General features: G+C 41.5%; 1 protein-coding gene across 45 annotated transcripts in view; it reads right to left on the reverse strand.

The window, feature by feature from the left end:
* The window catches only part of NRXN3 (neurexin 3), a 1,717,425-nt gene that overhangs the window by 563,094 nt on the left and 1,130,627 nt on the right, over positions 1–23,704 (reverse strand). For 2 of the 45 annotated variants that reach the window (XM_031669088.1, XM_031669079.1), the window contains exon 1: positions 20,426–20,813. The exons of 40 other annotated variants lie outside the window; for them this stretch is intronic. In XM_031669088.1, coding sequence (XP_031524948.1) covers positions 20,426–20,672 — 247 coding nt within the window. In that variant the 5' untranslated portion in view covers positions 20,673–20,813. Of the gene's footprint in view, positions 1–20,425; positions 21,633–23,704 lie in introns of those variants that run through there. 3 more of the 45 variants (XM_031669081.1, XM_031669080.1, XM_031669078.1) reach the window with 3 other exon arrangements.

The following is a 23,704-nucleotide window of genomic DNA, read 5'->3' on the forward strand; positions in this document are numbered from 1 at the left end:
TAGTTTTATGACCACTGGTTCAGAATGGCCTTGAAGTGTCCACAACCCATCTTAATGAAGATGGGTAAGACAGCTGCCGATGAAATCAAATTTCTCCTCTTCCTTCCTTTCCATCTTAAAGTCCATCAAACTTTCATCTTCAGCAACAAAACAGCTGCCAGGGCAAACACTCAGCCACAGTCAATCACAGCATAGAGTCTACATGATTGTCTTTTGGAAAGTGAGCTGGGAACCTGGGCTTTGTTGCAATGATGATGCCAACTTGCAGAGAGGAAAGGAATTAGCAGATTTGCTATCTTTCTCTGAATAAAACAATGCAACAAAACTATATAGCATATTTAATGTTATATAGGAGAAATAAAAATCCTCTGAAAAGTACTATATATATGAAATCGGTAATTATGTCCCTGCAACTAGTAATAGCAATGCTCTTGTGGAGCAAAGGCAAGAGGAAATTTCCTCAATAATGCAGTATAGGCACGTGGCCTCATTCTCAGCTGATCCGAAGTAATGCTCTTCTTTATAATCCCTGCTCTGGCAAAGTCCGTTTCCCAAATCTTTATTTTCTGTGAAGGTCCAACTCAGTTATCACTTTATGGTAGATTGTTTGCAAACACAGCAAGAAACCCTCCCATCCTTGCATGCTCACCCTTTTGTAATATGATGTTACTGTTCCTCCCACTGAGACATGTCATCTATTTCCCTGCCCATTGAATCTGGCCTGATTCTGCGACTTGCTTTGACCAGTAGAATGCAGCGAAAGTGTTCTTGTATGGTTTCCAAGCTCTCAAGGGTTGCTGCTCCTGTTATATCCCTCTCTGGGAGGCAGCCCTGAGACCACCATGTGAAGGAGTCAACATTAGCCAAGATGAGAGGTCATGTGGCACAGAGATATCACCTGAGGCTCCTCAGCCTAATAACCAGAACCAACTGTCAGATGTGTGTAGGAGACCATATTAGACCATCATCATCCCCCGTCTATCTGCCAGATAAATGGAGCTACATGAGGGACCTCATGTAAGATCATCTCACCTACCCAGCTGAATCAAGTTTAAACTGCTGACCCACAGAATCACAAGCAAATAACATGCCCATTTTAAACACAACTTTTTAGTGTAGTTTGCTTTGTAGCAATGGCTAACTAAACTACACTTAATCTATGAGGATTTCCCCAGTGTCTGGTAGAAAGCACACTGTGCAATTAGAGAAATGAGCTTAAATCTTTGTTCTACCACTTAGTAACTTTTGACCTAGGCCAGATTACTTAACATCTGAATGTCATTGAAGATGAAATGCTAAAAATTCACCTGCTGGGGGGATCATATGAGACAACACATGTAAGCACTTCAACATAGTGCTTGGCACGTAGGGGACACTCATTCTTTTGATACTTGTCGCTTTCCACTATTTTTTAGTTACTTGAGTGACTTAAGCTGTTAGATTTTCCAACACAGGAACTTTATTGATCTTTGTGTCACTTGTAATATATTGTGCAATGTCTTATGCATGGCTGACATTCAATGCATACATACTGAATGGATGCTCAAATATCCCCCACTATATAGCTTGGCTTCATGCTGTCATATTTCTTGGGATTTCTGGAAGTGGTATACAAGTAGGATTGTGGGAAAATAGATCCTGTAACCTTGGTTAAGTACCTATACTTCTTGAATCCTCCATCTAGGTGTCTTTTAAAAGCAGAAAATTGTCTGTCACACCCACGATTCCTTGCAGCCCTAAAACTTATAATCATGATACTGGTTATCATTTACTGAATACTCATTAATATGCCTGATTCTTTACTAAGTTTTTTGGGTATATAAACATGTTTAATCACAACAGCTGTGCCATATAGGTTTTATTATGGCCATTTTCATACCAGCAAGTTTAAATCTGTGGGCAGCGGTCCGCAAATTAGGTGGTCTTGTTTTTGCAAATAAAGTTTCACTGTGATATAGTCACAGTCATTTGTTTGCATATTGTCTGTGGTTGCATTCACATTACAGTGGTAGTGTTGAGTAGTTGTCGTGGCAGAGACTATATTGCTTGCAAAGCTGAAAATGTTTACTCTCTGGTCCTTTACAGGAAAGGTTTGCTAACCTCTGGGTGACCTACTGAGAAAGTGATCAGTGACACTCAGATATGTGGAGTTAAAAGCTCACATTCGGTCCTCTACACTACGTTGCTTCTTATTGTCTCACTTGCTTAATCATTTACTCATTACACCTTATCTTTCAAATAGCAGCTCACCAGCAAGTATGTGGTGAGAAAAAAATGTTAAGACCTCTGAAAGAGCAGCTGAAAAAATGTCAACTGCAGAACCATGGTCTCCCTATTCATGTATCTGGTTAAGAACGCTCGATCATCTGGCCTTCTGTAGCTAGAAGCCATGGAGCCACACTTGGCACTAATTGAAAAATAAGCAGTGAAAAGATTTGCTTTCAACACAAATTTGAATGAGTAGAATTATATCTTTATTATCTGAAGTGGGTGCTTGTGATTTTTCTACCTATTCTGGCATCAGGAAGAAATACCACAGAAATTAGCCTCTGGTTGGTCATGTCATTATAAGCCAGTTATAGCCCAGTTTTAGAAAATCTGATGGATATAAAATCAACCTGCTCATACAAATGAATTTCAGATTTGTTATGCATAATGCAAAATTACCTGGTGCTTCAGAAATAAAGGATTCAGCACTGAAAAATGAGGAACTTAAATAAAAGAAACCTGTTAAAAAATAGACAGAAATGAAGACAAACATCTCTGAACTGATAAACTGCATTGACTGGGAAATGTAATTGAATTTACAAAGAAAAGTGATAATTAAATAGCCATCTTTTTAGAAACAATACTCTCCTACAAAGGGGCATAATGGGGAACATAAAACAGCACTTTAAAAGTTGTGAAGCACTATATAAATGAGAGGCATTATATTTATTTTTCTCTCCATTACTGGTTTTAATCCTGATCACTAGTAATTTGAAAAGGCCCTTTGGCCTCTTCTTCGCAGTGCTGGTTTGCTACCCACTCACACCTGTGCAAATTCTGAGTCCCACTTGGAAATGTTCCTTCTATGCATCTCCATTTATCCAGCCTCAATGCCACCACTCTGTCCTTAACTTTCCCTTTGATGATTTTCAAAGTTTGCTAATGAGTCCTTCCAAATTCAGTCTCTTGTCATTCCAATTCAGCCTACATGGTGCTGCCAGAATATTTTTTAAACTCATTTTATTTATTCATCCAACATTAGATGATTACCTGTTTGTTACAACCCCAGTGATTATGCCAGAAGAAAAAAACATGTAGTCTCTGATGAGATAAAATACAGGTTGCCAGATAAAATACAGGATGCCCAGTTAAATTTGAATTTCAAATAAACAACAAAATTTTAAAATTATAAGTACATTTCAAATATTGCACAGGACATACTTGTGCTCTTAAAAAGTCAGTTATTTATCTGAATACAAATTTAACTGGGTGTCTTGCATTTTTATTTTCTAAATCTAACAATCCTGTCTAACCCCAGTGGAATCTACTTAGGAAATGGATATTAATCAAATAATCTCACAACCAAATGTATAAAAAGGAGTTGTGAAATGAGCAATAGGGGAGAGTTCTAGAAGGTTATGAGAACCTATGTTCTGGGAATTTGAATTTCTCAAATAAATGGCAGGGGGATTTCTTTGAGGAGGTGCTACACTAAAGAAGAGTTCTTAGTTCTGAGTAGGCGACCATCAGAGGAAGAAATCAGGATGCTGCTTAAATAGGATGAGCAAAGGCAAGTCTGTAGTGGTGAATATGAGTGGCTGGGAGAAGGCCAGGGGGCTGGAATAAAGAAGGCAGAAGGACCTTTGAGTGATGAGGCTAAACGTGCTATGCTAGTGATGCCAGATCACGCAGGAACTGCTAGGCCACATTAAATATTTTCATCTTGATTTGGAGAGCACTGGAAACAGTGAAGAAAGAGGCTTATTTATTTATTTATTTGCTTTTGTTTTATCTTTTTAAGCCAGGGATTTACAAAACCAGTTTTATATTTTGAAAAGATACAGCACCGACCTATAAGATTTAAGCATCAACTTCTCAGCCTTGACCCTTTTTTTCTCTTGTAAATAGTGATAATGATAAAAGAATTACAGGGCAATTGAAAGGGACAAGTCATATAGTATTTACATTACTGATCTGAAAACTGTAAATGCCAAAGGTGTCCATTATAATTATAGTTATTACTCAATGTCCTCCATAAAAGAGCCCCAACCTCCTTCACCAACCCTTCTCACAACAGAGCTCTACAAGCCCATCACTCAGCAAATGGAGTCACTGATTCCAGAACATCTAATTTTTTCCCCAGGTATATTTCACCCCATCTCCTGCATGCCTGTGGAAATAATTCTTCAAAACATGATATAAAGTTTATTTCTCCTATGAAACACTTTTTAATGACCTAATTGGTTGTGACATCTTCCCCTCTAAATCCCCACGGTACTTTCTACTTATCTCATGATATTTGTCACATTACAACATGCATTAAAACACTGTATATTCTTACCTTTTCAACCCACTCACTCTTTTTTTTCATTAATGAGTGTCATTAAGCACCTTTTGTAAAAGAAGAACTATGTCAGCCAATCAAAATATAGAAATGAATGACTCATTCCTTACCCTTAAGAAAGGCAGAGCCTAATGAGGAAAACAATCACCATCAATAAATAACAGCAACACAATGTTACATGTTTAATAAGATGAGAGCTGTTCCACCGAGGCATGAACCTCTTGTAGGCAAGGCTCAAATCTTATTTATGTTTAAGAGTCTGACACCCAGGACAGTGCCTGGAAAACAGTAGAAGACTTAATATATGTTTAATATTTTTTGTTATTCAATGAGAAAACTGCTATGGAGAAAGAAAAAAAAAAACACAGAAGGCTGAGGAACTCACTGTGCAGTGGGAGACAGGGAAAACTCTGCAGACCAGATATTAAGGCGTGAGCTGTAATGTGAAAAATTATTAGCAGTCTACCAAATAGGAGAGATTCTCAATCAAGAGAAAAGAGAAAAGTACAAACTAAAACGAACTAAAACTGTAATGTTTTTAAAGGGTCTACTGAGTATTGAGGTTAAAATGCTAGGTGGGAGTCCATATTTGTGAAGCACCTATGCCGTTTATTCATCCATCCCTTTATTCAGCAATGTTTATGAAAACTCAGTCTTTGCTAGTCACTTCCTTAGGTACTGGGAGTACAACCATGAACAAGCAAGGTCTCTGCTCTCAGAGCTGTCACTTCAGTGGGTTAATGGCAGCAATACACACATAAGGAACCATAAGAGAGATATTCAAGCTACAGTGAAAACAAAACAAGGTGGTATGCTGGAGAGACACATGAAAGAGAGCTTTTTGTTTTTAACTTTTTCATATAATCTTGCTCCTTCTAAAAAAGAGTGCTTTTTAGACTGAGTCATTAAGGAAGGGCTCTTGAGGGGATAACATTGAAGTTGAAGCCTGATGTATAAGAAGGAGTGGCCGGCCACATGGCAATCTGGATGAAAACATCCCAGAGAAAAGGAACTGATCATACAAAGGCGCTATGGTGGCAGCAAGATTGATATATTCAAGGGGGGAAAGAATGGAAAAAGAAAAAGATGAAGGTCAAGGTGGTCAAAGATCATGTTAGGAGGTGAAGTTGGAGATACGCAGGGGCCAGATCATAAAGATAAGGAGCCAGCCTTTGTTCTGAGTACAGAGGAAATGACATGAAGAGCCCATGGAAGAGCGGCATGATCAGACTGGTGTTTCAAATGGATGGCTTCAGTGGAGGGAAACACGGACAGGAAGGAAAAACAGAAGCTGAGAAAGGTCTGTTAAGGGACGTTGTCGCAACTGTTTAGGTGATATGGTTGAAAATGCAATAGAGACGGAAAGGATAGATCTAAGCATCATTTTAATGAATTGTAACCACGCTGTAAGCTTTTGAGGGCAAAGCTCATGTTTCACATTCCAGTTCAGGGCATGAACCAGTGCCTTGAATTGCTCATCATAAGTACTCAATAATAAAGTATAAATTCCAGTGCATTTCTTTTGCAAACACTCCTCTCTGCTGTTTACCTATCCCTCTCATACTGAAGAACCCAGAAATTCTGTACAGGATTCTAGGTCATACAGGGTGATATAATAGAAGCTGGGTAGCAGTTTTTGCTCTGTCACTTAATACTTGAATGACTCTGGTCAAGTCATTTATGCTTCTTTGGTTTTGATTACATAAGTTAAAAAAATAATGGAACAAATAACAGTCATACCATTTGTCTTCCTACCACACAAGGCTGTGCTGTGGATCAAATACCATGAATTTTCTCTGTAACACTGTACAGCATTCTATAAATAGCAGTAATATTAGAGGGATATACCCAAACTACAACCACCACAAAGAGAAACTGGCCAAAATTTTGAATACTGATTGCACGTGTTGTAACTAATATTGAATGACTTGATAACATACCCTTTCCTATGTAATAATTACCCAAGTTACACACTACGTTATTTACCAAGTCATTGACTTAAAATACACAACACCTAATGTGTGCAAGAAAATATGCTAGGTATCTAGGGGAAATAAAGATAAAACAATCACAGAAAAATCAACCATCCTCCCTTTTAGCGTCATGCTCCTAAACTGCAGCACGACCCTCAGATACTTCCTTTTTATGGACAGATTGTACATTTTTCTTTTTATGACAAGCCATCTTCAGTCAAGAGCTCCTTGGGTAGTTAATGGTGTCTTGTGATGATCCTTAAAACTCTCCTCTCATTTTACTCTTGATTAAAAAGAAAGAATGCGCGGGATCTAAGCCCTTGACTGATTTACGCTTCAATTTAATTTCTCCCTTTCTCTTTCCTCTTTCTTTTCACTGGATAAAACCTTCCATGTAATTAGGCTCAAAAGCTCTCTTCAAACAGTTTGATTGAACTGCAGCATGCTGAATTTCCCCTTTAGGCTGCTGGGGCAGAGAGAAAGCAGGAGACCCTGTGAGGGGGTGGCATGCCTGAGATGGAGTGGGAGCTGCACTCTGGATGGCAATTACAGGAAACAGTGCGAGTGTCTGGAGTATCTTGGTTGTCATGCTGCTCTCAGGTCCTTCTGTGCTCATTTGTTACTCAAGTTGTGCTGGAGACAATCCCAGTCTCCCAGTCCACAGCAAAACAGATGACACCTGGAAAGCTTGAGTGCTAACATTGGGATGCAGTAGAAAGAGACTGAACAGAGAAGCTGAAAGCTTGCATGTTACCCTCACCTTGCCTCTAATTTGAAAAGTGTGATTTGAGAAAACTATTCACAAACTTCTGGTCTATTAGTTTTTTCACATGAAAAATAACTTGATTGAAAAGAGCCTCTAAAGACCTCTTGCAGGTTTAGCATTTGATGATTCCACAAATGCAAAGCAGATTTTGAATCCAAAGAAAGTTCTTCATCAGAACATTGTTTTAGGGGCATCATCATTCCTCAGGGCCTGGGGAACTTGGTGATGAGGTTGTGGATCTATTTCTCAGGGACCAATATCAAGTTACTTTGTGAAAGGAAATAAAAGGAACTATCTCTGGATTTTCTGAAACAGAGTTCTTAATAATAATTAGTTTAACCAGTCTTTAATAGCTAACAGATGATGAGGTTACCAATACATACACATAAAATGGCTCCCTGGCATGGAAAAAACAAGAAACATGAAAACATAAGTCATCCCAAAGAAGGGGGTTGTCTATATAAGGCCAAGACTCTAGATTTACCTTCCTATTTCACATAAAAGCTGTCCTCTCCTGAAATTATTATTGACATGTTGACATGAGCCTGTGACAACACTGCACTGATAAATGATGCCAGAGCAGTAGAAGTAGATACTGAAACCTCCCTAGGTCTGTAATGCATGGCAGACTTAGTTCTCATGTCTGATCTTTACATTTTAGGCTAGGAACTAATTGGCCTGCTATGAAGGTTTTCTGTTACTTCGTTTAATCTGGCTGACACATTTACCTATGTGTGCAAGCAAACACACACATATTCACTGAAGTTGGAAACCTGCTGCCCCGCTTGACATATTCATTAGTTTCACCCTCATATTTAAAGAACTATTACCATATGTACGAAGGGCCAAGAGTAAAAGTAGATTCAAGGTGACCTAATAAGATCTGATAAGGCTGGGGAAGTATTTTAGAAATCATTGGAATTTTGCCTTTTGGCATTAATGAAAGATGAATGCCACACTTGTGAAGGCAAAGCTGGCAGGCCACCACACAACCATTACCCACAATTCCCTTTCTTTCAGGTGAGAGAATGAAAATCAGGAAAGTTTGGTTGCTTGCCTAAAATCGTAAGTTGGGGAGAAAGCCTATCATAATTACTGGAAAAGAAACTTCCTGAAAAAACAGATTCTTAGAGTAAATTAAACATGAGGAGAATGAGGCATCAACAGGCTTCCATGTCAAAGGAGAGGGGATTCCTCACTTTTGGGTCCTTGATTGAAGATGTAACCATTCATTGCCAGCAGATTCTGGAACTGGGGTGAGTTTCCAAAGGCTGTTTTGAAAAGCCTCTCCTGTAATGTAATAGAATTTGTAAAGCTAGGGAAGCGTTCTGATTAGTTGCTTTCAGTATCCGGGAACAGTTCTACATTTGCACAGATTACCTGACCTAAGAGTTCAACAGATGCTATGGGCTAACTGCTTAGTAAGTGGAAGAACTTGAGTGAGTTGCTTAACCCTCTGGGGCTCAGTTTCTGTTCCTATAAATTCACGATAACAATATTGCCTACCTTGAAGGATGGTCAGTAAAGATTAAATGCAGTAAGCTAAAGTATTTGTTAGAATACATGACACGAGGTAAGTGTTTACTGTTAGCGGTTAGTTTAGAAAACATTCAGAGACTTCATAATTTATCCTGTAACTAGGTAGACCCTAAGAAGTCCCTTTAAAAATGTCCCAGTATTCCATTTAAGAATACCACTTTGAAATTTTTTCCCACCATTCAGGTAATATTTCATAAATACTGAAATCTTAAGAGCACAGGGCAGGTTCAAACTGCTTAAATACCCAACCTGGTTGTGCCTTATATTACCTGTAAGACCTCAGGCAACTGACTCAAACTTTCCATATCTCCAAGTCTGCGTCTTTAAAATGGGAAAACAGGCTGGGCATGGTGGCCATGCTGGTAATCCCAGCACTTTGAGAGGCCAAGGTGGGAGGATCACTTGAGCCCAAGAGTTTGAGACTAGTCTGGACAATACCACAAGAACCTATCTCTGCTAAAATAAATAAGTAAAACCTTAAACATAGGAAAACAACTCTACCTACTTCATGGGCAAATTAAATGAACTATAACATTTAGAGAAATGTCAGGCATATTAAAAGGCAAAAATGTCAGGTATAATAAAAAGTGATCAATTGCTATAAGAAAAACAAGAAGATGTTATTGTCATTCTTATGAAAATAGAGGTTTTCTATCTTGTGTTGAATTACTCTAAGAAGTTTGTTTTAACAAAAGAGAACATTCAAAGGTGCCCATTCCATTATGCAGAGATATTGATTCATGAAAAAAGATATATAATAATTGGCTCCTGGAAAATATAAACAATAAAACTGGCTATCCAAATCACGGGCTCCTCTCTCTGCCCAAATTATTCATGAGACCAAATTCTCCTGACAGCTGAGCTTTAACCCTTTAATCATCTTTTCAAACTTTTAAATGTACCAGAACATGGCTAGAATGGACCCGAAGGGTCTGAAGAAGTTTTGCTTTATCTGTGATCCAGTTGTTTTCTCATAAGAGACTTTCAGCTTTTATGAAAATCAGGGTTTCAAAGAAAATTTGAGTTCCTCTATTAGTTATCAATTGTAAAGTAGCCACAATGCTTTTGCTGCCTGTCACCACTTGCTGATGATAAATCTGGGATTTCAGGCCAGGAAATTAAATGACCCATAGACGCATGTTTAAAATTTTCAATGAGCATGATGGCTTTTTTTTTTTTTTTTTTTTTTTCTGGAACCACCAAAGCAAAATCCATCCTGGGGAATCTCTTTAGTTCCCCTTTCTACCACATCCCTGAATATGTCTGCTATGCTTATGCATTTCTTCAGGTTTTGCATGTTCTTCATTAAATGAGTTGACTGTGCTGTGACATCAAATTTTTGAAAACGCTCATGTCACTTTGGTGTTTGGGGTGATTATTTCTCCTACTTGTTTGAGTCTCTGCAGATAACCAGACTCTGCCTGTCTCCTCCTCCTTTCCCTTCCATGACACCACAAATGACAAAGGTGCAAAGCAAATAGATGTTAAGTAAAACACCAACGTGGGTTCAGTTTAATATCATGCTCTATCAACCCACTCTACTGCCTAGCAACCATGGTGGCTCACCCCGAGTTCATTTTCATTTAAATGTGCCACACAGAAAAGCAGCCTAAATATATATCGTCAGTTCTGAAGCATATAATCTGTAAACTACAGGAACAGGCAGATCATTTCCATTAGTTTCTTATGTAGCAAAAACCACAATTTTCACCCAAAGAGTATAATTATATTCAGATTCTGAACGACTGCCTCGGAAATAGTTGAAATTCATAGTTTGGGGGGAAGTCACTCAGGGGTGAATATACATGGTTATGTTTTAACGTGGGGGGTAAAAGGAATATTTCAAAACAATAAAAAAGGGAGGGCAGGATAGTATCTCGGAAAATGTGGCTTGCTGGTTTCCAGGGGCTTTATGTTTTCATAGCCACTCAATAGCTGGTAAGCAAGAGGTCAGGACTGGGGCTGTGGACAGGTCTTCAAACAAGATCCTGGTCACAACTTCCAGATGAGGAGCAGCAACAGGTGAGCAGACAGGTCATTTCTTTCCTGCTTTCTGGCAAGTGACATTCAACTAGGACAGGAAGTGTCTCCTTTCACAGAACCCTGAATCTGAGTACTCTTTCACACTGAGGTCTCCTATACAAAGGAAGTCTTCAGAACACCCCAAGAAACCCTACCTTGGCACACAAAGCCAGGCACCTATTAGAAAGATTCTTACAATTTTTTTTTCTTTGAGATGGAGTTTCTCTCTCATCACCCAGGCTGGAGTGCAAATGGCACGATCTCGGCTCACTGCAACCTCCGCCTCCCAGGTTCAAGCAATTCTCCTGCCTCAGCATCCTGAGTAGCTGGGATTACAGGCATGTGCCACCATGCCCAGCTAATTTTTTTTTTATTTTTAATAGAGATGAGGTTTCACCACATTGGCCAGGCTGGTCTCAAACTCCTGACCTCAGGCGATCCAGCCGCCTTGGCCTCCCAAAGTGCTGGGATTACAGGTGTCAGCCACTGCGCCCAGCCAATAATTAATGTTAATGGAAGGCCTGAAAAGTCCAACACTGGCAGAATACGTGCCTGTAGACATAATCTGGATAAGAAGAGACTGCTCTGAAGAAAGGGAGACGGGGAACAAGTCTGTAATTTAAGAAAGTGTCTTGAAGGACTGAGAAGTAGAAGAAAGAAAGGGCAATGGACTCAGAGTGATGACATCTGTGCTCCTGACCAGTCCTGACACTAAGTGGATGCTCTTAGTTGAGTCCTCACCCTGCCTACCTGGAACATTGAGCTCTCTCGTATCTCTAAGTTCTATGAGCCCATTGATGTGCTTTTGAAGGGTGCATAACTTCCCATGCCTTTGCTTCTATTATAAACTAGCATCCCTCCTTTCCTAATGCATGAGATTTGATCATGTCGAACCTCACTCATTCATTCATTCATTCATTCAAAAAAACACACATATCAGTTATGAATGTTTCGTCTGTCCGCTCCTTTTAATTGCTATCTCCTTGGGTTGAAATGGGTTCAGACAAATTGGAAAACATTCAAATACTTATTAGGCATTGGACAGTCTTGTAGATACTTTGGAAAGGTGTGTTAGCCGCATTAATCAAAGTGTTTCATTAATCTGTGCACTTTATTTCTGACAAAAGAGCTTGATGTGTTTGTGTAGTCTGTTTCTTGAGTTGACAGACTGTGTGGTACAGCAGAAAGACCAAGAGTTTTGTGGTCACAACCAGGTTTGAATCCTGGCTTTAACACCATATTAATCAAGCCACTAAACCTCTCTGAGTCTCAGTATTTTTAATTATAAAATAGGCACTTTATTAGGTTCAAAGGCTAGCGAGGACTAAATGAAGTCATATATGTAAAGCATTTGGAAGACTACCTGTACACAGTGGGTGTATAATTCATGTGTTGGTGTATAATTAAAGCAAGTCTCTCTCAAAATCCTAACTGTAAGTAGAAATACACCATTTCCTCTTTATAAACCCAGTTGCTAGTCTGCCCCCTGCTCTGATATGGCTAAACACAGCAGAACATTTTAAACATAACATATAGCTCCTTTCTAGTATTATTAAGGTGTGTTTAAATGAAAGCTGCATTCTTCCCAACTCAGCATGACTGCACTGAAGTTGGATTGTGGGCTTTATAACATCACAGTGTGCCACTCTGGTACATTATGCTGCTTCTGTCTGAGGGGAAAAGAGAAAATCTGGCTCATGGCTTTGGCATAAGTTATTATGATAGTCAAGAAAATAGACCTATAAAATACTGGCAGACTTGTAGAACTCAGATAGGTTTGAGATGCACAGTGGTGTCTTTAAAGACATACAAATCAGAGACTCATGCAGTTCTAGTGCTGGAAAACATTTGGAGAGATCATCTCACTCAACTCTCTCATTGTACAAATGAGGAAGAAATGAAAAGGAAAGTTTTCCCTAGCTATGGCATTAAGGTGCTTTCATACTACATGCCATGCAGAAAACTACAGGTAAAGCAAAGAATATAGGTTAGGAAATCAAGATATCACACAGAATGTTTAAAAGTTAAAAGATTAATATAATTAAACAATAAAATGTTATAATCCAAAGTTAAAGAGGTGGCCAGGGAGAAAACTGGGGGAAAAAATCTATGTATCAGCACCATGTCCTCTCAGTAAGAATTCTGTTTTAAATTCAGGCTTCACAAAGTCAATTCTAAGAGTTCTGGCATAATAATGTGCTCCTATCTGCTCTACAAACTTTGAACTCTAGTAAGCCTAAGACATTGCATTAAAAGATGTTCTCCACTTCCAGATCTGAAGATAGTTGTCCCTAAAAACGCCTGCTTCTTCCTAGTACAAATCAGATTAAAAATCTTAGTTTATCATATACACTGAGAATCATGTCGGCATGTTTGAATTCTGCACAGGTTTACTACAAATGGGATCCAATTCTGACTTTCCAAAATGATGTCAGAGTATTTCTTGGAGTCCTCTCTTTTCACTTTACTAAATCGCTGAGCTTCTAAATGATTTACTGTAATATGTTGGTCCATGCTAAAATTTGCTTGGCATGACTTTCTACCTAAGCAGACCATTACCAAAAGTCACAAGCTGACTTTTGTCCCATGCTGTGTTCTAGTGCCATAAATATGAAAATACAGTAAAGGTTTTCTCATTTACATTTACTCAGAGTACTATGTAAATGAAGTAATTTCTTGGAGGCAAAAAAGTGTGTGTATTGATAGGAAAATGAGGAGAAACAGCAGATGCATATTCTTTTTTTTTTTTTTTTTTTCTGAGGCGGAGTCTCGCTCTGTCGCCCAGGCTGGAGTGCAGTGGCCAGATCTCAGCTCACTGCAAGCTCCGCCTCCCGGGTTTATGCCATTCTCCTGCCTCAGCCTCCCGAGTAGCTGGGACTACAGGCGCCCACCACCTCGCCCGCCTAGCTTTTTGTATTTTTTAGTAGAGACGGGTTTCAACGTGTTAGCCAGGATGGTCTCAATCTCCTGACCTCGTGATCTGCCTGTCTCGGCCTCCCAGAGTGCTGGGATTACAGGCTTGAGCCACCGCGCCCAGCCCAGATGCATATTCTTTAAACACAATCTACCAGCCAGCAAATGATCAACATTGAAGCTTCTCTGTGTGCAAGGAATTCAAAGAGGGCAGCTTTATCATGAAAATATGTCTCATAAAATATTTAACCTGGACACATTGGTTTACAATGTACAGAGCACAACTTGTCTAATCTCATACAATTTCTGTGATATAAGTATGGTTAACTATTATTATTGCTCACTTTAAAGGTGAAGAAATTGAGTCTCAGTGAAACCAGGTGACTTATTCAGGTTCACAAAGTTTTTTGTTTTTTTTTTGAGACGAAGTCTCGCTCTGTCACACAGGTTGGAGTGCAGTGGCCGGATCTCAGCTCACTGCAAGCTCCACCTCCCGGGTTCACGCCATTCTCCTGCCTCAGCCTCCCGAGTAGCTGAGACTACAGGTGCCCACCACCTCGCTTTTTTGTATTTTTTAGTAGAAACAGGGTTTCAACGTGTTAGCCAGGATGGCAGGTTCACAAAGTTTCTTAATGACTTAGTTTCTTAGAGACGAAGTTTCTTAGAACCAAAGGTTGTAAGGCTATTTCCTCAAACCATAGTTGTTCCCACCTCACCTAACACGACCCTGTCCACTAGAGCACCATTATTATTTACCTATTATCATCAGGAGCACACATTTTGAGCACAGAAACAAACAGACAAAGAAAGGTATTCGCTTTCCCCAAAGATTGAATGCTTTGTTTAGGATTTAGAACAACCAGAGCTTTATACATTACATGGCCTCTCAATCATCTCACCAAGGTTCATAACCATGTCATAAAATAACAATTTACCTCATATTTGTATTTTCAGATGAACTTTCAAAAAATAAAATTGAAGAGAAAAATAATGAAATTGATGCCTATTTAAGTAACATATTTTTCAATTGAGAAATTTGAAAATTGAAAAATGAGAAATTTATACTTAGTTAACCTATATTTTTTATTTTATTCACCAAAGGCTGAGAAGTGAAAGTAGTTGGTAATTTGCGTCTCAGGAAAGGCAAAGAGTGAGCAACTGTAGTTCATAAAGGAGTCAACGGCAGGGGTGGAGGGTCTGGCTCAGAAAGGCAGCAGGTCTAGGTAAAGAAAGCATTAATATGTGGACATTAGAGCATGTGTCTGCAGTCAGACAGAATCAGTCTATGTGCAAATAAAGATCTGGACTCAGTCACAGAAGATAAATTGAGAAGAAAGCAAACATGTCTTCACTGAACCAATAGCTGTTGTTTTCCCCATATATGTAAACACAGCATTACCACTTAGGTCACTATCTTATGAATTTTGTAAATTGCAACCATCGTAACTGAAGTTTTATTTTTCTGCTGTGAAAGTTTGAGTCCAATGGGGATTCACTAAACAGTACAGCTTTACTTCTTTCCCAATAACTTGGTGGGTGGGCAGGGGGGTGGTGAGGAGAAAGAGCATCAGCGGCTGAACTGTGTCTCTTCAAAATTCATATGTCAAAGGTTTATTCCTGGTACCTCAGAATGTGAGTGTATTTAAGGACAGGGCATTTAAAGAGATGATTAAGTTAAAATGAGGCTTTTAGGGTGGATCCTGATCCAACCGATGGATGCGCTTAAAAGAAGGGAGAATTTGGACACACAAAGAGACACCAGGGATGCATGCATGTAGATCAAGACGAGACCCTGTGAGGACACAGTGAGAAAATGGTCATCTGTAAGTCAAGGAGAGAGATGTCAGAAAGAACTAAACCTGCTGACACCTTGATCTCAGACCTTTACTTTCCAGAGCCTTGAGCAAACAAATTTCCGTTGTTTAAACCACCCAGTCTATAGCACTTTAGTACTTTAGGCAGCCCTAGCAAACTAATATCAGGAGGAAAGTATGAGTAAGTTCAAGATTAATCTTCAGAGATTTGCCTCCCTCCCTGATCACCCAGAGTTCTAGTAAAGCAAACTTCTTCAGGGCTGATAAATTCATTTACTAAAATGTAAAATGAAATACACTCCTCTTTTAGATTCAAAATCTGAGGTGAAAGGAATCAAGTTCTTACTGTAAAATTTCGTCCCGCAGTCAATATGGGCAAGATTTTTGTGTGTGTGTCTTGTTTTTTGTTCTGATATCTTATCTCTCCTCTCTATGATATAGCTGCCCCTACTCCACACCACCCAGTGATCCACGTTGAAAGTCCTGAATAAATTTACACGAGGATATTATAATCATCCCATGGTGGTCTCTCAAGAACAAATTAATCTCCAGACCCACCACTTGCCAGTGAATTTTAGAGAAGAAAAACAATGCATCTAGAGGAGCCAAAGAAGGAGAAAACAATTTAATTAATTCATCACCAAGGCCAAAGATATATAAATCTTATCATTTGATCTGTCAACCAACACTATGAATTATTCAACTCCCCGAATCTCAAGAAGGAAGGCGTAAAGTGGTTAGAAAGCAGCTGGCTGAGCAGAAGAAGGCACTCAATAGATCAAAGCAAAACAAGCCCCCAAGGCTGAAAAAACTTTGGGGGTGGATCCCTGGGATAAGGAATGAGCCCAAGAAAGACTCCAGGATCATGTGTCACAAGTGGACCCACCACCACCACTTCTGCTAAGATGGTTTGAATAGGACTTTTATACCCCCTCCTTTTCACACACCCTGGTTTCTGAGCAAGAGTTCTTCCTGCAAATATATCATGGTGTGTTTCCTTTTAAAATTGAGCTTTCCAAGAGTTCTATGTCCTCAACTAGTCCCCACAAATGTCTACAGAGGCAGGAAACTCTGCTGTTTTGTAGAGGATAACATTTAAGGTACATACAAAACCTTGAATTCTTAGGGAAATCTGCCTTTAAACTACAAATACTGAAGCATTTTTTAGGCAGACGTACATTGGAGGTTTTGTTTGTTTGTTTTCTGTTTTTTAGTAGAGACAGGGTTTCCCCACCTTGGCCAGGCAGGTCTCGAATTCTTGGCCTCAGATAATGCCCCCATCTCGGCCTCCCAAAGTGCTGGGATTACAGGTGTGAGCCACCGTGCCCAGCCACATTGGATTTCTTAAAGGTGAGAGAGAGGGAAAAAAGAAGGAAAAAAATATACAAAAGTCGCTTATGTAATTAAAGTTTGGTAAACAAATATATTTTACTATTTATATATCTGTAATCACTACACTACCTTGCACTTTGATTTTAAAAAAATGATATTTACATATGGAAATAAAGTCAAAGATGAAAAGGAACCTGGAGGGATATTTTAAATAACAGGATAATGTAAACCTTTATTTTATAAAGGATATTTTGATTTTACATTAATTTGGCTTGGTATTTGGATCTCCACCCACTCCTTGCACTTTTTAAAATATGGAAGCATATATATATATATATATGCTTTTGCAATTATTCCTAGCTGAACACCACAATGTCTTATTTGGTTCTGTATCTTCAGCAGTAGCACACAGCCTGGCGCAGAGTACGTGCTCAATGAGTATTGACTGAATGGTGAACAGAAGAGAGCATGAACATGGGGTGAGGACTCTAAGAGAATGGGGAAGGGCCTACTAGATTCCCTTTAAGAAGACAGTTAATCCCATCCTGAAACACAATCCTAATGTGAGACACTTTGCAGCACCCCAGAAGTGTGGCCTTAGTCTCCCTAATTCACAAAGAATCCCAGCATCCTCTAGGCTGTCCCGGGATAAAGGCTTTAAGTAAATCTATAATATAAACAATTTTCTAAAGCTTGGAACCAAGCACAGGCAAAAGCGTAGGTAAAATATCAGCTATTTGGAGGATTTCTGTTTCTTCCATCTGTCTTAGCATGAATCCCTCTATAGGGCTGGATAGTGGGGAAAAGGGGTTGGAGCACCAACTGATGAACAGCAGCTTTGAGGACTTTCGGTTCTCAGGAAATGGGCAAGAGGAGAGCAAGTGTAGTTAAAAAACCAACAATCTCTTAAGTCCAAAGAAGATTCTGGGACTCAAGGCTCTAGCTGTGTTTCATACCAAAATCAAGGGCATTTACTTCTTCACAGACAATAGAGAGTGCTGCCTTTAACTCTGGAATAAGATTGGCAGTAAATCATCAGTAACAACCATCAGTCTCTTGGTGCCATGCCTCCTACCACCTCCACCCAAATTATTTTTTAAAACAATTGCTGTTCGCTAGGTCTTTGTCTTGGACTAGGAAAAAGCAAGTTTACACCAAGTAAGAATGAGAAGTGCATTAGCAAAGCTCTGTGGGGTCTTCTGGTCCTTTTAGTTAGAGCTGCAAAGGGTCACAGCTTGGGTGCAGAATGGGAGCCAGAAGTAGGGATATTTTGTTGATTGCTGCTTCTCTTGATTTTATGCTCAAAAACACCAATTTAATATGCAAGGAGTCTACTTAATACAGACGCATTCACTCTCCAAGCCCCAAATCAATGAGTTGGGACTTCAGGATTGAAAGAGGATTCTGAAGAGTTGAATTCATTAGCTTTCTTATCTCAGCCATGCCAGACCCTGGAGTTCACTGTACTCTACAGCTCTGGTGGGTCTGAGGGCCTTTTCTGGGGTCTCTAGCCATTTACTTACTTCCTTCTTATTTTCCATCACACTGAATCTTATCAGATGTAGGTTAATGAGAAACCAGACTGGGGACCAGTCAAAAAGATTTAAAGGAGACTGAGGGACTGAGCAACCGATCCTGAAGAAATAAACTAAATAAAGGGTCATGTGTAACCTGTGCAAGTCTCAACCCTTTATGTGAGAGAGAGAGAGAAAGAGAGAGAGAGAGAGAGAGAGAGAGAGAGAGACTGACTCTGACTTAGGGACCCTAGGGAAGTACTGCTCTGCAAATTCCATCACTTACTAGTATCTGCTGTAACTGTTTACATCCCGAACAAAAGACATCAAGACCCTGCCATCCATAACCTCTGATGCATAATCTTCCTCTCCCTGCTGATCATTTACAATAATTAGCAAAATTTAGCTAATTATCTCTGAGCATTTCCGTGTTTAATTATGGTTATTAGTAATAGTCTGTCTGGCTTCCCCTATCTCCACTCCCTTTTTTTTTTTTTCTGTCTTACCCACTCCCCCCAGTCCCTCTCCCCCTTAGGAGCTAAGTTTCCATGTCAATGAAATTGCTTTTTTGGTGGTTGTGGCTCTTTTCTCTCCTAGGTTTGTTTGCTTCTTTCTTTTTTAAGGGAGCCAACACCAGACCCAGCAGGAGTCACAGAGAAAAGAGCCACCAGACCAAGATCAAGCAATCCCTTATTTTCACCATCCCCCTCCACCAACCTTACAAACTGCGAGCTGCTTGACAACTCCATCAAATAAAATTTGAAGACAGAGTCAAAAGAGCCAGAGTATGTGCTGGCATTTTCTCAATGTGCTTCCACTTACACTACAGACAGCCCAGGGCTAGGAGGCAGCAGGGCTAGGAGGCAGCAGGAAGAATCAACTTTCCGAATAGGGTCTGGATGTTATCAGTCTTCAAAATACAAGGGCAGGAACCCCCTAGTATGGTTCACGCTCCTGTTCCCTGGAGGGCTGCTCCTGCAGCCAGTCTCCGTTTGTGTGTGTCCTACTCTCCTTACCATCAGAGTGGAGTGCATAGTAAACAAATAAAGAAGCTCCTTTCTTTAGAACGGTTTACTACAGCAAGCTCTTACCTTAGCTGCAGACATCGCCCTTTTAGAGGCAGCCGGCTAAGAGCTGAGTATCATTTTCAGAGCCATAGATCTCTTCCTTCAATAGCTATGTAAGGAGGGTTGTTTGGAGTAAAACACATCATACCTGTATTGTGTGAACAAGCCCATCTCTGCTACCTAAAAATGAAATAACATTTGCATACACGGGGAATTGAAGTTACTATCGTTTACACTTGGGTAAATTATAAATGAACTTAGCCTTATCTTACATATTGCTTCCTCACTGATAGCAATATTATATGTGTAGTTTTAGAGATAGTTGCTTTTTCCACTAGACATGTGGACAAACATAAAGCTGCCAAAATCAACACAAATGGCCACGGGTTGTTAATTATATTTTCTGCCTTCTTATATTCAACTACTTTTCCCTGACCATTACCACACAGGCTACTTTATAACAGTTCAATCAACTTCAGGCTGAAAACCTGATTCCTGTTGTCAGCTATTCCCACTCCACCCCCACTAGTTCCCAAGCAAGCCCACAGCAAAGAAGGGTGAAAGCAAGGTGAACGAACATTTCTCCAAGTACAGCATTGGGACTCACCTGGTAAGTTGCCTGTCTCTGTAGGGGTGGAGAGAGTAGAAGGTTGGAAAGAGAGTGTAGTGTCTGTGCATCTATGAATGAGGGAGCGAAGGAGAAAAGAAGCCTTTAGAGAAAAGTGGAGGTGGGCGTCACGGGCTAGGGGCAGAAAACACTAACCTTTATGAGAAAGTAGAAATTTGCTTCCCTCATGGACATACCATGCTTTTCATCATTTTAAATTCTTTTTTTTTTTTTAAGTCTCTTCCCACCTTTGACACTACCTGCAAGGCGAGTGGGTTAAGGAATTGCTATGCCCCATTAGAAGGATAAAGAGCAGAGAGACCTACCGTGCCCTCCTCGAAGGGAAACAGGGGAGCGATAGATAGAAATAGGCACTGAGTGATGCTTGCTGCCATGGAAATGGTGCTCGTGCTGAGAGTGAGACCCCGGCAAGGATGAGGTGGAGGAGGAGGAAGCTACATTAGAAGAACTCCATACAGAGCTGACGATACATCCCCAGAACAGGGACCAGATCCCAAGCGTCCAGGCCGGCCGGCGAGGAGGGCTCCGTCTCGCGTGGATTCTCAGGTGCATGGTCAACGCACGGGACCACTACAGATGGGCAGTTTGAATTCCAGCCAGTGAAGAGTAATGAAGTTCATGATGCCCAAGGGCCCATCATAGCAGGAGGAAGAGTTGCCAGAATTTGGGGAAGAGGGAAGCAATATGCGCTTTCAAGACAATGATGTTAGAAAAAAAAAAAAAACTACTTAAAGAAAAAAAAAAAAAAAAAAAAAAAAAAAGGCAAAGCCCCTTCTCTTTCCCGGGGCTGAAATTTAGGATGCCAGAGTCCTCCCAGGTATAGCAAACCTCCTAGGGAGCCCCGGCATGCCACGCATGTCAGGGGAAGACCGGCGCGGCTTCCTCCGGATCTCTAGGCACCGCGAGTCTGATGACTTAACTGCACACTCCTGGGAGCCACACAGGAAAGGTGGTAATGAAGGAAGAGAAGGAGGCAGCCCGAACCCCAAGTGGGTTCAGGTGAGTTTATCCCAACATCCAAGGAGTTTGAACATTTTTATTTTCCTGTTTCCACTTCCATGAGATGCAATGCAGAACTGCCAGGCAAAAGGGGGCTGCAGGTGGAAGAGTTCCTCGGGTGTTCCTGGGAGTCTCTGGGGAAGGGCGCGAGGCTTTTAACCCTGCACGTGCTGAACTAGCGCCACGGAGCAGCCGCCGGCTTCCTGGGTTTCCCAACTGGATGAAAGGCAGCAGCAGCAGCAGCCACCGCAGCCAGAGGAAGAGAACAAGCAGGACTGGAGGGAAAGAGGAGAGGAGGAGGAACCCGGTGCGGAGCAGCCACCCAAACCAACGTGGCACGGGGTGGAGGGAGGTGGGTGGGCGAAATCAGCGAGAGCGCAAGAGGAGGTCCCCGGTAGGCGGCAGAGGCGGCAGAGAGGCTGGCGGGGGCCTGCGAAGTGCGCGGACCAGGGAGGCACAGGTGAAGTGAAGCGAGGAGTTGGGGAGCCAAATTCACAAATAGGCAAGTCATATGCAAATAGCACACTCCCGAGAGCAAATCAGTGCAGCCCCAGCGCTCTGCCGAGGGACTGGCTGGCTCCGGAGGAAGGAGGGGCCAGAGCGACCCGGAATCCCGGCCCTCCCCATTCAAGCACAGGCTCGTATACACCCGCGCGAGCCTCCAGCACACGCCGCCCGCACTCCTCTCGCTCCCTCGGCTCCCGCCCCGCCGTGTGTGCGCGCGTGTGTAACACCGACAGACCGACACTGCACCTTCTTTATCACCCTTCCCTTGCTCCTCTCCCAGGCGCGTGTAACCAAACTCGGGCCATGAAGGCACCTTTTCGCAATTTGGGAGGAAAACTAAGGGCGGCGGCTAAGGCCGAAGTAGCTCCAAATAGAAATAAAAATAAACCCCTTGAGTCAGCGCGAGCGCTGGAGCTGCTTGCAGCACGCGCGCTCCTCCCCGCCTGGCGGTGGCTTGGGCGGCCACTCTCCAGGCGCGTGTCTCCCGGGGTTAAGATGCCCAGGGCCCTACCCGCAGGGCGAATGATGGGAATCTGAGCCCGGACTCCCAAAAGTGAAGGTGGAGTGGTGGCCCGGGTACTCCAAAGGGTGAAGGGCTCCGTGGTTGGCAGCCCTTCCGGAAGGTGGCTGCCACCCCCGGTGATGGAGAGGACACTATTACGATTCAAAATCCAGAGGTTATCGTCCGCGCCTGTAGTCCTGATCAAAAAACTTGAGAACGGGAGAGGGCCTCGTCGGCTGGCTCAAAGAGAAGTGACTGGCCTGTCCGGAACCGGCTGCAGAAGGGCTGCCCTAGGTGGGTGAAGTCCCCTGGGCGCTGGGCATCAAAGACAGCACCGTGTTTACCTCAAAACTGAACACGCAGGGTAAAGCCAGAGTGGTAGCACCTGTCCTCTGTCGTGGCCATCTGTGACTCCAGGAGGGGACTGACCCAAGGCTCTGCCAGGACACGGTAACACTGTGGACCAGGTGGCATCCACCCCTCCACTACGTCTGATGCGCAGGAAGGACAAACCCAACAAGGCTGCCCTCTCAGTCCAGGTCGTTGTCCACACAGGTCTTGCTAGCTTTGACTCCCTCCTACCATTCACCTTGGGTAAAAAGCCCATTACATTTGCAGGGAGGAAGGGGAGGTGAGTGAACAATACTTACTGCTTAAAATATATATATGTTGTATTTAGGAGGCTTTTTAAAAAGGAGCTTGTAGCACCTATTATATACTCCACTCTCATTTCAAACCCCCTGAGGATAAAGAACAAGGATTAAGACAGCCCTGTTCATCCTTGAGACACCCCAAGGAGATGTTGAGGAAATAGCATTATGTCTCTCTAACAGACAAAGATACCAAACCTACAGATAATTTGCCTTCAAGGTCATACATCAAGTCCATTTCAGAATTTATGGTAGTGAATTGGTATTCTGGTTCTGAAATTGGTATCCTCCAAAAGCTCCAAGCTGCTCATAGTAAATGATGCACAGTCACCCTAACTGCCCTGGCTCTCCGTTGTAAGAGTGATCCAGGATCCACAGCCTCCCAGGAAATGGCCCTCTGACAAGGTCTTCCATACCTTTGGGTGTGCCCCCACCCACAGTGTCTTAAACCAGGAGCATGTGCTCAGTGACACCACAGCAAGGGGAAGGGGTGGTTTATGGACATTCCATTGAAACCTCAGTTTCCTCCTCTGTAAAATGAGGGAAATGTTGAGCTTGTTGGGGTTTAAAATTAGAAAATACACAGTATGTGGCACAGCACCTGACAAACAGTGGCAATATTCTTTGTCAACTAGAAAAATAAGCTGAAGCTCTAAAATGGTGAAGTACAGGTTAAGTACATGGTTAGGATCTTATGCTATTAATGCTAGAAAAGCCAGAAAAAAAAATCTTAATATCCTAAATATCCATGATAATTTCCCCTCAAGTCAACCACTCCTTCATTTAGTCCCCAGATGGATTTCCACTGCACTTTTGGCCTTAAGCGGCCTAGATGACTCTGCTTACCCCTAATGCTTCAGCTCCATCTCCTACCACATGTCCCATTCCTTGCTACTCTTTAGTTCCCCAGGTCTTTCTGCTTTGAT

The sequence above is a fragment of the Papio anubis genome, chromosome 7 (genome assembly GCF_008728515.1).
Source record: "Papio anubis isolate 15944 chromosome 7, Panubis1.0, whole genome shotgun sequence".
NCBI lineage: Eukaryota > Metazoa > Chordata > Mammalia > Primates > Cercopithecidae > Papio > Papio anubis.